Genomic DNA, 15,708 nt, shown 5'->3' with positions numbered 1-15,708 from the left:
TGTGCAGAAAACCACTTGTCGGAGTAAAGCACTTCCAGTACGACACATACTTTGTTAAATTACAAACACTGATGCTGTTATAAAAATAATGGCACAGCACTTTTTATTTTCTTTAATCAGAAAAATAAGCCCCATGTTTCTGGGAGGGAGACCAGGTATCTGTAGGCTCTGCTCTGGGTGTCAGGACTCCTGGAGGGCCAGGGTCCTCATGACCAAGCAGGGAGGAAGGCTCGGGTCTGGAAACCGGGGGGCACCTCCATGGCCTCCACGAACCGGGTCGGTATTAGAGGTGGCTGTCACAGCCGGATGAGACTGGGCGCACAGAGCACTGCGTGGGAGCCTGGCCAGGGCACCCCTGGTGGCCGACGCTGCTCTCCCACCTTGTGCCCAGGACTCCAGGAGCACTAGTGCGGGGCTGCCCTGAGTCAGAGGTCGGGGGCAAGGGGTGGTGACCCTTGAGCGCCGGTGCGGGTCGGGTGGGAGTGGGGGGAAGCAGAGCAAGTTTTGTAGTGTGAGGTCTGTCCTGACAGGGGACGCCCTAGGGGGCCAGGAGCCGGAAAGCTGTAGGGGACCAGTGGGATACTGGGAGAGGACATTCTGGGAACGGCCTCAGGCCCTGCAGGCTTTCTTGGTCCAAAGCTGGGGGGTGGACAGGAGACTGCCCCCGGCCGGCTTCAGTGCTCGGTCACCGGGGTGGAAGAAGAGTCCTGAGGGGGAGCCTCTCGTCTCACCAGCAGCTGCTACTCAACCACAGACAGCCCTGAGCATCCCTCGTGCCCCCTCCGCACAGTCACAGGACTCTAGAGCTGGACAAACATCACCCTTTGCAGCGGGACCTCAGGCCTGGCTCTGGTTGTGCCCACATCCTGCCTGGTGGGGGACGGGAATGCACACCGGCCAGATGGGGTGGGGCCCAAGGAGGGCAAGGCCTACAGCTGGCACGCCCCCCCCAAATCACACGCACACACTCCACGCACAGGCAGACACCTGCAGACCACACGCCGTGTATATGCACACACAAACTCACACACTGGCTGGGCAGCACACCCGGGCACCGAAGTCCAACATTCAAGGACATGTGGGCACTCGAGAGGCACAGAGAGACGCTGAAGGACCCCCAGCCCACGAGCCTGAGCCCTCGGGGGTGGCTGCGTGCTCTCCCCGGGGGCGCGCACGTCACAAAGCAGCGGGCACGCGGGGGCCAGCCTGGCGGGAGGTGGGAAGGCGCTGTGCTCCTCTCCTCTCTTCCCGGCGTGGGGGGGCCTCAGCTCGGTGGTGGCCCTGCAGGGGCTCCCGTCTCTGCTGAGCCTCAGCCTCCAGCCGCAAACGGCCCGGCCTGTCCGGAGAAGGCCTCCGGCCAGTCTGACAACACGTCTCGGGCCACAGGCTGAGGGGGGCCTTGGCCCGGCCCAGCACAGCCACACCTGGGGTGCTCTGGGAAAACGGGCGTCAGGCTCCAGGGCTCACAGATGGGGCCTGGCGGGCCACTGCAGGGGTGGACGATCGAGTCCGTCGCGACCTCAGGGGCCGGCAGGGTTGGCCCGGGGCCAGGAGGGAGAGCTGGGGCTGATGGGCCCGGACCAGGTCCAGCAGGGACTGCCGTGGCTGGCTCGGGGGCCCCAGGAGAGGCCGGCGGGGTGGGGCTGGCCGGCCCAGGAGTGACGGGCGCTCAGGTATGGGGAGTAACGGCTGGGGCTGGCAGGGCTGGCCCGGACCCAGAAGTGACCGCAGGGGCTGGCAGGGTTGTTTCGGGCCCAGAAGTGGCCGCTTTCGTCGGCACGGCTGTTCTGGGCCCAAGAGTGGCCGCTTGGGCGGGTGAGGCTGTTCTGGGTCCATGAGTGGCCGCTTTTGTTGGCACGGCTGTCCAGGGCCCAGCAGTGAAGGCTTGGGGGGGCCAGGCTGCTCTGGGGTTTCGACTAATTGCTGGGGCTGACTGAGGCCCAGGAGTGACCGCCGGGGGCGGCTGGGCTGGCCCAGGAGGGCCCTTCGGGGCTGGCATGGGGCTAGGAACACCCGCCGGGGGCAGCAGCACTGGCCTGAGAGTGAGCTGGTGGGCCGGCGACGTGGACGCAGCAGGAGGAGTGACTGTGGGGGCTGGCACCGCTGGCACTGGGCTAGCAGTGACCGAAGCGGCCGGCACCGCTGTCCTGAGGATGCCCTGCTGGGCTGGCCACGCAGACACGGGCCCATCCACGACCGCGTGGGCCAGCAGCGGTGCCAGAGGGCCAGCAGGGACCGACAGAGGTGGCATGGGGCCAGGACAGACCGCAGGGGCCGGCAGCGGTGCCACGGGGCCAGGATGGACCGCAGGGGTCGACAGAGGTGACACGGGGCCAGGATGGACCGCAGGGGCCGGCAGCGCTGCCACGGGGCCAGGAGGGAGCGCAGGCGCCGGCAGCGCTGCCTGGGGGCTAGGAGTGCCCAACGCGGCTGGCGGGGCTGAGCCGGGAGTGACCGCTGGGGCCGGCAGGGCTGATCTGGGGCTGGAAGCAGCTGCTGGGGCCGGCAGGGCTGACCTGGACCCAGAAGTGACCGCCGGGGCTGGCTGGGCTGTCTTGGGCCCAGAAGTGACCGCTGGGGCCAGCTTCGCTGACCCGGGAGTGGCCGCTGGGGCTGGAAGGGCTGCCCAGGGTCCGGGAGAGCCCGACGGGGCTGGCAGCGCTGACACGGGGCTGGGAGTGACCCCTGGGGCTGGCTGGGCTGGAGCTGCTGCTGGCGCTGGGCCGGGCCGTTCTGGTCCCAGTGGTTGGCTGGGAGCGGCCCCCCTTCTGGGGAGCACACCTGCATGGAAGAAAGAGCACGTGTCCACCTGGGCAGGTGTGCCTGTAGACCCCCCATCCAGCCCAGGCCCCTGAGACATGCTGCCCCCTCACCAGCATTCCAATCCCCAAGGGAGTTGAAAGTGGAGTGTGAAACACCAAGAAGAACCCCTCTCTGAAAAGAAGGCGCAAACCAGTGAGTCCCTGGAGAGGAAAACAGCTGTAGTGCTGAGCCGACACCTAGGACAGAACCCTGTACCCTGGGAGAAAGCCCCTGGCCCCAGTCTCCCTGCCCCATGCCAGCTGGGCTCTGGGTGACAGCAAGGATGGCCCCTCCCAGCGGGGCTGCTCCTTGCACCTGGTCCACCAACCACAACTGACGTGACTCCCTCCCTGTCTCGCAGACCCACTGCGTTTCGCATAAGTTTAGCACATGGAGAGCAGCCAGCAATGAGCCTGGTCCCCACGCGTTACAGGCACGCTGGACACCCCACAGTCGGCGGAGCCTGACAGACGCAATGGGGAAACGGGGCCAGCCTATCAGCGGGTGCACCCTCCAGTCCCTCCTGAGCCAAGCACCCCCTGCCCCCAGTTCCTGGGTTCCTGGCCTGGTTTGCCCTTCTCTGGCTGTGACCGCCCCCCCCCCCCCCCCGCCCCGGGGTGTCTCCTCCTGCCTCCGCTCAGAACCCTCAGACTTCCGGCAGGCGGCTGCCCCCGGCCCCAATCCACGTGTGCCCCTAATCCCACACCCGACAACGATGGAGCACGTTGCCAGGCAGGCCCAGATGCCGATGGGTGGTGTCCAGGTGCTGCTGTGGCCCCCAGGCCGCCCGGGAGCCCTTGATTCGGAATGGGAGGGCCCAGCGCTCACCTGCTTGGCGGGCTGCAGTGGGGCCTTCTTCTCCCCTCGGTCGCAGGGGGGCTCCAGGTCCTGCTCGGAGCTGCCTGCCTCCAGGGGCCGCCCGTTCTCACCAGGCTCTGCAGACGGGCAGTTTTCTGACTCTCGGGGCTTCTTGACAAGGCGACGTTCCCACTTCTCCTTCCGCTCGTGTGGCTTCAGGGCCATGTCCTTCTGTGGGGTGAGGAAGGACAAAGCCAGTTAATCGGCGGTGACACGATTCCAAGTGTTATCCCACCAGTGACACCATGAGAGACCACGTTGTGCCGAAGGTGGGGCCCTGGGCATGTGCCAGCACCTACCTGGAGGCGCACTCCCCGCCAACCCCCCGCAGTGGGCCAACAGGCTGCCACACCTCGGGAAGGAGCCTCCCACCCTGGGAGGGCCACCGAAGGGGAATGAAGGGAGATGGATGGATGGGGAGGCGGCAGACGGCTCTGATGCGCGCGGGTGGGCCTGTCAGGACTGGGGTTTGGGGAGGGTGACTGGGGTGAGTTTCCCAAGGAGCCCAGCCAATAACGTGGGGCCCTGATCTTTGGCCCAGTGTGAGGCCTCACCCAAGCTCAGCAGGAAGCAGCTGCTGAGACTGGCAGCTGTGCTGGCCCTTCAGGAGGCATGGCCCATCCTGGGGGTGCCCTCTGGGTTCCTGGTCTGAGACCGGGGCGAGCCCTGGGCTGAGGGCCATCACCGCAGTAGCTGGCTGTAGGCAGAGATGCTGCAACCCCAGCTGCCCCATCCCCTGGTCCTGAGCCACCCGTGGGTTTATCAGCCCAACTCCAGGATGCCCAACTGGCACCCTGACCCGATGGGAGCCTGTCTTGGGAAAGCAGTCTCCATGTCAGCCAGGTGTGCAGAGCTTCAGCGACCACAGATGTCATCCCTAGAGCAGGGACCTGGGCCTGCCTTGCTCACAGCTGTGCCCATGCCTGGAGCCGGGCCTGACACACAGTGGGTGTTTGATAAGCACGTGCTAAAACGATGCCGACAACGCAGCATGGTCTCCCATCCCCATGGGCGGCTAGGCCTCTGCACTGCCTGCACAGCTCCTACTGTGCAAAGGGGGCCTGGACCCACCCCCACCTGCAGCTCTGCCAATGTGCCCAGAGATGCCTGGCATTCACTGGTGGTGAAGAGGCAAGGTGCACCCACCGGCCTCTTGCTTGGGTCCATGGGGGAACCAGGGGCAGCGCCAGCGCCACTGGGCTGCTGAAGACAGAGCTAAGGAAATGCCAACGAGGGACCCACAAGGTTCCGAAAGCATCTGCCCAAGAAGGAGGGGAAGAGGACAGCCTGAATGAGGGCAATGGTGACTTACACCAGGTGACACCCTCAGGGCCCCCCAGGAAATGTCCCTAGGCCGCTTAAGCGGGAGGCAGGAAGGGCCAGTGTCCCAGCCCGCTGTGCTCCCCTGGACCGGCAGCAGGGAAAGGGCTGCGCCGAGCCTGCCGCGTGGGGTCCCCTGACCTGCAGCCAGCAGCCACCTCAAGACGACGCCCCACGTCCCTCCTCCTGTCCAGCGAAGGGGGCCCACAGTTCCCAGAATTCGAGAGGAGTGCCAATGAGGTCAGCCAGACTGGAGCTGTCCCTCCAGGCACGGAAGCCCCCCAGCTGCCCCGCCTGGTGTGGCCCGTGGCCCGGCCTGGGAGCAGCCACGTCCAATCGCAGGCTGACCGACCACCCCCCTCGGCGGCTGCACACAGTCGTGGCTGCACAAGGCGGCGGCAGCAGATCCCTCTCCTCTCCCAGGCCCAAATCCATGGGCACACAGACCTGTGGCTCAAGCAGGATCTGGGGAGGGAAGGGACATCCACGGCCTCTCAAGAGGGGCCATGTGGACCCCTTGACCTCTGACCCCACACCAAGGGCTGGCGTACTCACCTTCCTGCACGCCCTGCATCCCTGCCCTGGCCCCAGTGTCAACTCAGGGGTTGACTCAGCGTCAACTAGGAAGAGAGAGAGGGATGGTGTGCCAGTGGGCTTGGGGGCTCCTAAAGGGCAGCTGAACCGTGAGGCCGCAGGCAGGACGCTCGTCCTGGTGCATCTGCAAGGTCAGACGCCCTTCCACGCAGACGCGCTCCCACCACACATGGATCTGCCCAAAGTTCCAGAGGCTTCCGCCTGGGCAGCAGGCGGGACCCCAACGTCCTGGATGCAGGACTGACCCTTCCCCATGCTCACACTCTGGGCTATCAGATCCCAGGGACACCCACAGGTCATGTGCGCGTCTGTGGCCACTGCCAGAACCCCCAAGGGCACCAGCTCATCTCAGCCGAGGGGGTCACTCTCCCTCACGCCCTGCCGGCACAGCCCCTCTGACCCCAGGACTTCCCAGCGCCTGCCCTGCCCACAGGCCAACTCATTAAACTGGCAGTGAGCACCGACTCTATGCTAGCTTGGCTCCAGGCACCTGGGACCGGATCAGGAGGGAGCTGGCCTGACAGGCGAGTTGTCACACAACACCCAAAAAGGGTAACACAGGCAGGGAAGCGGAAAGGAAGGAGCCACTTCAGAGATGCTCGGGGAGGACCCTTGGACAGAGCTCAGGGAGCCTCCCTCAGGGAGCAGCCAGTGCAAAGTCCCTGAGGTGACGAGGAGTTCCATGCTCCCTCTCTGGTGCCCGTCTCCTCAGGACGGTGATGCCAGGAGGAAGGCTCTACTGGTCAGCAGCTGGCCCAGCTTATGGCCACGGGCTTCCCTGGTGAAGAACGCTGAGGCTGTCCCTCCGGTGACGAGGAAGCACTGGTGAAGACGGCTCGCTTTCCACACGCAAAGTACTTAATACGTATTGACTCCTGGTGCGCCCATGACACAGGAACGTCATCCCCCTTATAGACAGAGGCCACGGCCCAGAGAGGTCCAGCGACATTCCTGGTCAGCCAGCCCACAAGGGTCTCACTGCTAACCGGCTGCGCCCACACACGCCCTGGAGAGCAGCGAGGCCCCCAGAGTCCCTACCTGTCCACGCTGGATGTCACCTCCTGACCACGGGGCGCCAGCCTGAAAATCCGCTACCTCAGAGCCTTACTGCCCACCCGTGGGTGCCCGCCTCCCCCCAGCCCCATCGTGGTGCAGAGGGTGGGCCCAGCAGGCTGCGGTCAGAGGCCCCAGGGACAGTCCCCCGGCACCACGCTGTAAGGGGTGCGTCAGTCCGGGCCCTCCAGAGAAACAGCCCCACGGCGTGCGTGCGCAGGCCGACGTCCCGAGACGCGCTGCGGGCGGCCTCGTGACCCCAGAGGGCCACGGGAGTAGTTCCACTCCGAAGGTGGAGGAAAGGCCGTCAGGCAGGAGGAGCCCCCGCTTCCTCGGGGCAGGGCGGGCCTTTTGGTTCCACACAGGCCTTCAGCAGACAGGACGAGGCCCGCCCGCATGCGGGGGACGCCTGCCGCACTCAGGCTGTGGTGGAAACGCAGCCCCGTCCACACGGCCTCCCGTCTGGGGCCAGGCTGGCACAGGCAGGAGCCACCTGAGGGGCCCGCGGGCGTGGGGAGGCGGGGCTTTGAGGCAACCCCGCCCCGCACAGCCGGGACCCTAGAGACCCTGGGGCCCCGGGCAGGACGCGGGTCTCTGGGCTGCGGCCGTGCTGGTCAGGCCCCGGGCCCAGGCCTGCCCTGACAACGGGCCTCTCGACTCCCACACCTCGGAGCCCCCCCACCATGGGCCACCTTGACCTTCTCATCGCCACAGAAAGCGGCACGTTATCCCTCCCCACCTCCCCACGGGCCACCTCCTTCCGGAAAGAGTAACTACCCATCCTGCCCCCGTGCGGCCTGGGCCCGAGATGCGCACGTCCCGCGTCACTGCGGGGTGAGCCTCGCCTTTACAGGGCAGGAAGGGAGCAAGAACCCTCCTCAGGGTCTTTCCAGGGCCACCCGAGGCCACTCTTGCCCTCCTTGGCTAAAGTCACAAAGACTGCTTCCAGCCCGGGGGATAATCTCTGCGCTCTCATGTCTGAGCCCTGGAACCGAACAGGGCTGCCCGAGGCGCGTCTGAGCAAACACAGAGACCGTGTCCACTACTAACCATGAATCTACAGGGGCAGCCTGCCCCGGGGGGACACCCGGGACCTGTCCTTCTAACAAGCATTTGTGAACAAAGAAGGACAGGCAAGGGCAGACGTGCAGCGAAGCAAGCGTGGTGCTGACTTACGTGGTGAGCACCTCAGACAGACCCGCCCCCCGCCGCGCTCCAGGACCCACCTCGGCCCCTCCACAGGTTCTGGAAGGGCCTCAGGAAAATTCTAGGTCATCTCTCCAGACACATCCGGCCACTGCATCGTTCATGTGGTAAAAAGGACGCATCTGACAACCACAGACTGTTCTAACTCGTCACATCTTCTGTAAACCTGTTTTTTTGGCATTCTGTTGTTTTTCGTTAGAAACAACTAGATTGTCAGAATCTTTGAAACACCAGTGCCTCTCCCCCGGCCTGGACTCAGTCCAGCTCCAATCCTGGCCACAGCCCACAGTGGCAGGTGGGGCCCAGGGCAGGACCTCCTGCATCTGGAAGAATGGGGGGAGCAGGAAAGCCACCTGCCTTGGCCGGGCTGAGGTGCACCAGGCGTAGGCCTTGTGCAGACGGAGGGGACAGCAGGACCACGGGCTCTCTCCTGGCTTCCGCAGGCAGGAAGCCTCGTGCTGCACACGTCCCGGCTCCAAGAGAGGCCCATAGTGTTTCCCGCCTGAAGGTTCGAGAGGATGAACTCTAAGCCAACGGCCCTGCCAGTTTCCTCTCCTGGAAGGAAAATCGCCACCTCAGCAGGATTTCTCTGGAGCAGGGCTTACCAGGGTCCAGCTGCAGCTGCTCCTGCCCCGAGCCACTGCCATGAGAACGACCGCAGAGCTCCCTGGGCAGAATGCTGTTCTGTACCGCGCTGCTGGTGAGCGCGAGCCAGGCCTGAGCTTGGTGCCCAAGGCTGGGGCTGCCCTCGCCTGTGACGCCAGCCCCGTGGGGGGGTGCGTCTGGGCCCGTTTTGAAGGCTCAGCCATGCCTGGGCACACGCAGTGCCAGAGTTCTGCCCTCACTGGCCTCAGTTTCCTCACCTGTAGACTGGTGCGGCAGCTGTGCCCAGGCCTGCAGGGAGTAGTGAGGCTGAGGCGTGCGGGGGTTTTGCCCGCAGCCAGACTTCTGAGCCACACTGCGGGCCCCCACTGACTTGAGGCAATGGCCCTGCAGCGAAGGCCCCCGCAGTAGCCAGGCCCTCTGACCGTCCCGGACCACAGGGGAGGGGGTGGGCATGTTGCTGTGAAATCAGACTAGATCTTCCTGCAGCGATTTTACGTGACCACCTGTAGCTCCCCTAAACACTATTACTATGCAGCACCGATACAATTTCTAACTCGCTTCTGTAAACCGACCGCGGAGAGATAAAAACAATTACAACTAGTAAACACAGACTCGGAACGACTCCCCTCACCTCACCGGGGGCTGAGGCTGCCTGCTCCCACCTGGATCAGGCCCTTTCAGGCCCCCAGACCCTGCAGGCAAAGGCACGGCCACACCCCTCTGACCAGGCGGGGGCCCCTCTACTCTGCGAACCACGCTGGGGTCTGCTCCCCAGTACCTGGGCCCCAGCCCATAGAGCTCACCCCTCGTCACCAAACTTGGGAAACTCTCGCCGCCGGCGGCAAGAAGGCAGATGGCCCACCCGAGCCCTCACCACTGCCCCCCACCCCACCTGTCCCTCCACTTCCCGGAGGCAGGCTCTGTGGGATGTCCATGTCACCCTGGGACAGGGCCAGGCCTGGAGACCCGTCCCCGTAAGGGGCCAGGAGGCTGCGGGTGGCCGAGGCTGCCTTCTCCCAGAACCTCTGGACCCGAGGGCCCCAGCAGCCCTCCCGACTCAGGGTTCAGGCACCTGCTCTCCATGGTTCCAGGAGCTCACACCACATCCCACCCACGTCCAGTCTGAGTGCGGCCCCACCCATCCTACCTTCAGAGCCTCACCCGTGGCTCAGCGGGCAGGCTGTCATTCCCCGACCCGGATGCCCTTCAGAGCGCATCTGCCTCAGGGCCTTGGCGCGGCTGTCCCCTCTGCCCTGGCACCCACTGGCTCACTCCCCCTCACCTGCACGTTTTGGCTCAAACTCTGCCTACCCCACCCAGGGTAAAACCACAGCCCCCACGCCCCGCCCCGCCCTCCCCACGCCTCAGAGACTCAACGTGCGGGTGCTCCTTTCCTGGGGTCGGGGGAGCACGTGGCTTAGCGCAGGGTCTCTCCCCAAGCGGGAACCCCCTCCCCTTCCCCCTGGCCAGATAGGAGGCAGCTTCAGCACCACCCACCAGCAACTGGTGCCCGACACACCCCCAAGTAACCAACTCTCCATGCCTGCCTGGGACTAAGAAGGTTCTGGCGACGACGCGGGACTTCGGTGCCAAAATCAGGGAAGTCCTAGAGACACCGGGGCGGCCCATGAACCACGACGACAGCATCTTCCTTCATTCAGACAGCCTTCGCCAGAGCCCCCCCTGCCCACACAGCGGGCTGGGGGCCAGGGTGGAGGGGTGAGAAGGTCCCTCTGCCTGGCCTGGCCCCCGCCCCGGGCCCTGATCCGGGTGCAGGAAGGCCGGGGACACCTCCAGCACCTGCCGCTGACCTCTCTCCGGGCTTGAATGCTGAACTGGGAGCTGGCCCGGCTGTCCCAACCCTGGCGTGGGGACCAGGTCCAGTCACCCCCACCAGCTACGCTGCTGGGACAGGACTGTCCTCCCTGACCCGTCCACCACCTAAGTCACACTCACACCGCACAGGCACCGCTGCCCGTCTTCTCCTCAACCCCACGCCCAGCAGGCCAACCCCCCAGGCAAGTCATCCTGCCTGAGAGGCACCTGGCCCTTGAGGACCATTTCCTGAAGGCCTCACTGACACCTCAGGTGCTCCAGAAGCTTCCGGAACCTGCCTCGTTGCATCCTGGTCCCTCTGGGTCCGTTTCCCGCTGGCCCGCTGAACACCTGGTGAGGCCGGCATGGCTGGATGGCAGATGGTCAGGGAGCCGGGAGTCAGGAGCCGGGCCTCCAGCAGGACGACCTCGGCATCTGGAGTGCTTCCCGAGCGCCAGCCCACCGCACGCGAGTGGGGAGCCCCTCCGGGAGGGAGGCCCCTCCCAGGCCCTGTGCCCACCCCTTCACATAGCCAGTGAGCCCCCGCAGTGTGCCGGGACAGAGAAGGGTCACCTGGAAACAAAACACAGACCTACCCCATTGCTGAAGACAAACACAGACCTACCCCATTGCTGAAGACAAGCCAGACGATGCCTGGCGGAAGAAGGCGGCCGCCTGCCCAGGTCTGCGCCCTGTGGATCCGCTTGAGCCGCCACCCAAGACCACGTCCACGTGCGGGTCCCCCACCGCGACCCTGGCTGACGGCCTGGGCCATCCTCTGCCCCGCACTCAACCGGGATTTACGGTCACAGCCACTGTCCTGACAGTGACGTTGCGAGATCAGTCTGTCCAGGCCCCTCTCGGCATGACCGCCAGCCCCTCCACGCCAAGACAGCGCATCGCACGCTCGCCCACGACTGCCACAGCTGCTCTCAGGCTCGTGGCCCTGGGAGCTCCCCCTCGGCCCCAGAACCTGCACAGCCGCTGCCGAGGCCTGCCTGGCCCGGCAGGGGAAGCTGCAGGGGCCGGGGCTGCTGCTGCTGAAGCATCTCGTGCCTGCCTTCCGTCTGGGGGGGGCACAAAGAGAAACACGCTCAGAGGAGGGCCTCGAAGAGGAGATGGGGAGGGCGCAGGACCACACGGCAGGTACTTCCACCCTGTCACTCCCTAGACGAGGAAATTGAGACCCGAAGCAGGCACAGGGCCGCCAGGGGCCACACGTGAGGAGAGGGAGACATTCACGAGCTTCACCGGCCACCTCAGCTGGCTGGGAGGGCCTCCGAAGAAGCATCCTAAACTTGCTCCTGGGTGATGGCGAGAGCTGGGCAAAGGCCCCAGGGCAGACGTTCCTGGGTGCAGGGACCGAGGTGAGGAGATGGGTAGGGCCAGGCCTCAAGGGGAACATGGGTTCATTCCACAGATGACAGACGGGGACCCCTAGGGGATCTGGGTCAGGCAGAGATGTGATCTCCGGAGCCAGGGGCCCCTGGCTGTATCCAGACGAGTCTATGAGCATTCCTGTCTGACAAATCCTCACTGGGGCCGCAGGCGGAGCCAGGGCTGAGGGCAGGCCAGGCAGCACGTGGGAAAAGCAGCGGCCAGGGGCCTGCCTGGGTCTGAGGACCAGCACGTGGGTCCAGGGCTGGGGGGCAGAAGGGACAGCTGTGGTGTGTGAGGTCAGCTGAGTGATGGGGTCGTGGCAGACCCACGGTCCCTGTGGGGACTGGCTCGTACAGAGAGGCGGGAGCCCTGGGGCCACAAGAACACCCCACACAAGGCTGCAGAGTTTTTGCAGTGAGGGTGGCAGCTGCCAGGCACCCGAGGTGGCACAATGTCAGATTGGGGGCGACCAGTGGGACAGGGCCAGGGGAGAGGATTCAGGACGTGGCTGACAGCCACGCAGGGCTAGAGCTCCCGTGGAAGCTGGTCTGGAGGACCCACCAGGAACCTGATCCCCACAGGGTCAACTCTTGACTCAGCGTGAAACTGTGAGGCCCCTCCCTCCCAAGGACAGGAAAGGCAGGGTGGCCAGACACGCAGCCCTAGGCCAGAAAGGTGAAGCCCAGGCTGGACAGGTGGGAGCCCTGCCGCTCTCTGGTCACACGGCCTCCACCCCCAGCCCCCAAGGCGCAGCACAGACGCACGCCCTGTGCCTGGTTCCCATCCCGCTCTGCCACGTGCCAGCCACGTAGACTCAAAAAGTAACTTAAGCCCCATGCCTCAGTTTTCTCGTCTGTACAGTGGACAGCAAGCACCCACTGCGAGGGCTGCTAGGAGGACAGAGTGAGCCGAGGCCCCGAATGCCATCGCTCCTCTTTCCGTTACTCTCGCCATCACCGCTGACGGGCCGGACTTGGGCCTCCCACTCCTCCCTGGCAGCGGTGTGTGAGTGGCGGCCCCGTGCCAGGGCCACACGTGTGCCTCGCGCACAGTCACCGGCTGGCGCTGAGCTCTCACCAGAGAACCCTCCCTCATCTGGGACCCGCAGGCACCTGCGGCCGGTCAGCGTGTGCTGCTCCGTGCGGCGTCCAGAGGGCCGCGACCGCCCCAGACGGCTGCTGCAAGGAAGGAGCAGAGCCGGGGCCACCGGGCCGCTTCCCCAGGCCAGGGTGGGACCCGGCAGTCCCTGCCCTCACATACATTCCGTGCGCGCCAGGATCCCATCAGCTCCCCGTCACACCACACAGAGTCCTGGTGAGCTGAATGAAGGGAGTAGTGCAGTGCGTTTTCCTTCCAGGACAACTGTGGGAAACCAGGGCACTGGAAGGTTCTCCACACCCAACTGGAGCCAAATACATCTGCCCCAAGTCCCCAAAGCACTTGACTCCATGCAGGTTTCAGATTCCAGCTCCCGAGGGAGAAAGCGCCTCAGGTGACCCCAGTGACCACCCACGTCCCCACCCTCACCCCAGCCGCTGAGCGCCTCACCCACCTTCCCCAGGCGTCTCCACCTGAGAGCCCCACCCGTGCTGGCTCCCCACCCAGCAGCCACCTGGCCAGCACTGCGGACGCTGTCACGACAGCCCGTGACCTCCCCACAGCCTCCTGCGAGTCTAGTCACCTATCTGCCTGGAGCCAAGCCTGGAGCCAAGCCCGCAGCCGGCACGGGGCACGGCCACTGCTTATCGATGCTCAGTGAGTCAGGAGAGAAGGACGGGTCAGAGCCCTCCCTGGTGGCCGGCGGTCGCTGCCAGAGGCCCAGCAGCCTCATGCGAGCCTGCCTTCGCCTGCCACAGGGCCACCGCTGCCTGGGCCGCAAGGAGCGAGAGCGACGAGAGACCGACCGAGCAGCAGTCCAGGAGAGAGGGGCTGCCAGGGCTGGATGAGGGAGGCCACGGCTCGGCTACGCAACCCACGGTGCTGAAAACCTCTGACTGGGAGGCGGCCCGGCTGCCCAGGGGCCTCACGAGACTGCACCCGGGGACACGTCCTCAGGGGCACCAGGGCCAGCAGGTACGCCGGTCACCAAGGAGGCAGAAAGGGGCTCTTGGCAGAGGAGTGCGGGCCGGCGGGCGGGCAGCACGGCCTGGGCAGCGAGACCACAGCAGGCGCCTGGGCCCTGCCCCAGGTGTGTGGCAGAGGCCAGGCCAGTGCTTTGGTCTCCCCATCTGCACAGGGCCCCCGCTCGCAGGGCTCCCCGCAGAGCACGTGAACCACGCGGGTCAAGGCCAGCAAGGTGGCGCCCCCCAGCGGGTGTCTCACTGCGTGCCACGGCTGTCACTCTGGCAGCCCCCAGCTCGCAGTGACCCCACGCCCACGGTGCGGGTGGTTTCCAGGCGCCAGCATCCCTCCTACAGAAGGCCAACTCTGCCCGCCTGACACGCGTACCCGGCCCCCCAGCCCTCCGCGGCGCAGACGTGCGCACGCTGCCCAGAAGCCACGGTGGGGCAAAGGGAAAGTGGGGTGCAACTGCCCCCGGGCTGCACCACCGGGGCAAACTCAGCTTGTGGGAAGGGGAGGCTGCAGGCCGCGGGGGCCCACGACGCTCTGCCCCAGGCGCAGCACAGCCTCCAGCCGCCCGGGAGAGGGTGGTAGTGGGGAGACGGACGTCCGCCACCTTTCCTGTCGTCAGCCCCCGGCCGGCCTTCACAGTGTGGGTGGGACACACAGGGAAACCAAGGCCCAGGGGCCACAAGTGCTGTGCGCGCAAGCCCCAGCCGTGGGAGCAGGGGAGTGGGCCAGCGTGCCGGAGCGCGGGAGATGGCCCCGGCCCCCTGCATGAGGCTCAAGACCCTCAGCTGTGCTCAGGGGCAGGCGAGGGTAACGTGCTGACCGTCCGTCAGGACCGCGGCTGCCTCCATGCTGCGTGTCACCTCTGAGTGTTCGCTCTGCGATACTACTGCCCGCCACGGACACGTGGTGCCGCGGGGGACGCAGCTGAGCCCTCCCAGCCTGGCGCAGCCTCAGGCTCTGCAGCCTGGCGTCGATCCCCACGGAGCTCAGAAGGGACGGCCCTTCCCTAGAGGTGGGACAGCCGGCCCGGGCCACAGCGTTGCTCCTGCAGCGCGGGAAAAGGCTGCCCCTTCGATGTCGTGCAGGACCACCCTCTGCCTCTTCCCATCTGCGGACTGGGACTGGGGCGGGCAGATCCTGGGCGAGGACTTGTCCCCCCGCCCAGCCTCAGTGTCCCCATCTGAAGACTAGAAGGCACCCTGGAGGAGGTGCTCTGGCCTGGAGGCGCAGACGCTCTCCAAGCTGAAGGCTTCTCTGGCTGCTGGCTCTCTTCACAGAGCCCAGTCATCTGTGTGGTCTCAGCCCTGCTTCCCCGTCAGAGGGCTGGGCTGGACACGTGGTCCCCCAGGCAAACCAACAGCATGGGCTTCCATCCATGGGCCGCGGGGACTACTCCCCAGCTCCCTGAGCACCCAGAGCCGGCACAGACCACGTGCTCTCCGCCCCCGTGGGCCGCTGAACCCGGCCCGCAGACAGACCGCCACCACTGAGCCTCCCCATGTAGCCGGGGGTAGGGGGCGTCTCGGCACCCCTCACCGACTCCCCAACCCCCCACGGGGCCAGGTCCAGACCGGAACCCACCCCTCAGCAGGCGTGAGGCTCGCATCCCAAGCTGGAAGAGCGCCATTATTTTCAGGGGAAATGCACAGCAAGCCCCTGGGCAGCCCACGTGCAGCAGCCCACATGCAGCCTCAGGGTATGCTTTGTGCTCATAAGAGTAACACATATTGGTCAGCGTGTAGGAAACAGAATTAGAGAAAGGCAGTCACCTGCAACCACAGCTAAAATGTGGGGTCTTTTCCTTTCCATCTCTATTCCCGGGTACACACCTCCCAGACATGGGTACAGATGTGGTAAATAACCTTTTCCTGCTGCAAAAAAAAGGAGACACAAGACTGAAAGCGTGGTTACAGCTGTACAGCATGCTCTGGAAAGGCCAGGGGTTGGCGAGAGTGGTCACAGAAGGAGGCTGAGTTTGGAGCTGACTTCTTTCAAAATACA

At 65.5% G+C, this 15,708-nt stretch overlaps 1 protein-coding gene across 3 annotated transcripts in view; it reads right to left on the bottom strand.

Moving 5' to 3' along the window:
* FBRSL1 (fibrosin like 1) overlaps positions 1-15,708 on the bottom strand; it is a 93,362-nt gene that overhangs the window by 73,670 nt on the left and 3,984 nt on the right. For 2 of the 3 annotated variants that reach the window (XM_055080552.1, XM_055080553.1), the window contains exon 2: positions 3,631-3,831. In XM_055080552.1, the coding sequence (XP_054936527.1) occupies positions 3,631-3,831 (201 nt within the window). Of the gene's footprint in view, positions 1-59; positions 2,782-3,630; positions 3,832-15,708 lie in introns of those variants that run through there. The other variant, XM_055080551.1, reaches the window with a different exon arrangement.

The sequence above is a fragment of the Physeter macrocephalus genome, chromosome 19 (genome assembly GCF_002837175.3).
Source record: "Physeter macrocephalus isolate SW-GA chromosome 19, ASM283717v5, whole genome shotgun sequence".
NCBI classification, from domain to species: Eukaryota; Metazoa; Chordata; class Mammalia; order Artiodactyla; family Physeteridae; genus Physeter; species Physeter macrocephalus.
Note: the sequence above shows the minus strand (reverse complement) of the source record. Positions and strands in the feature narration are given on the sequence as shown.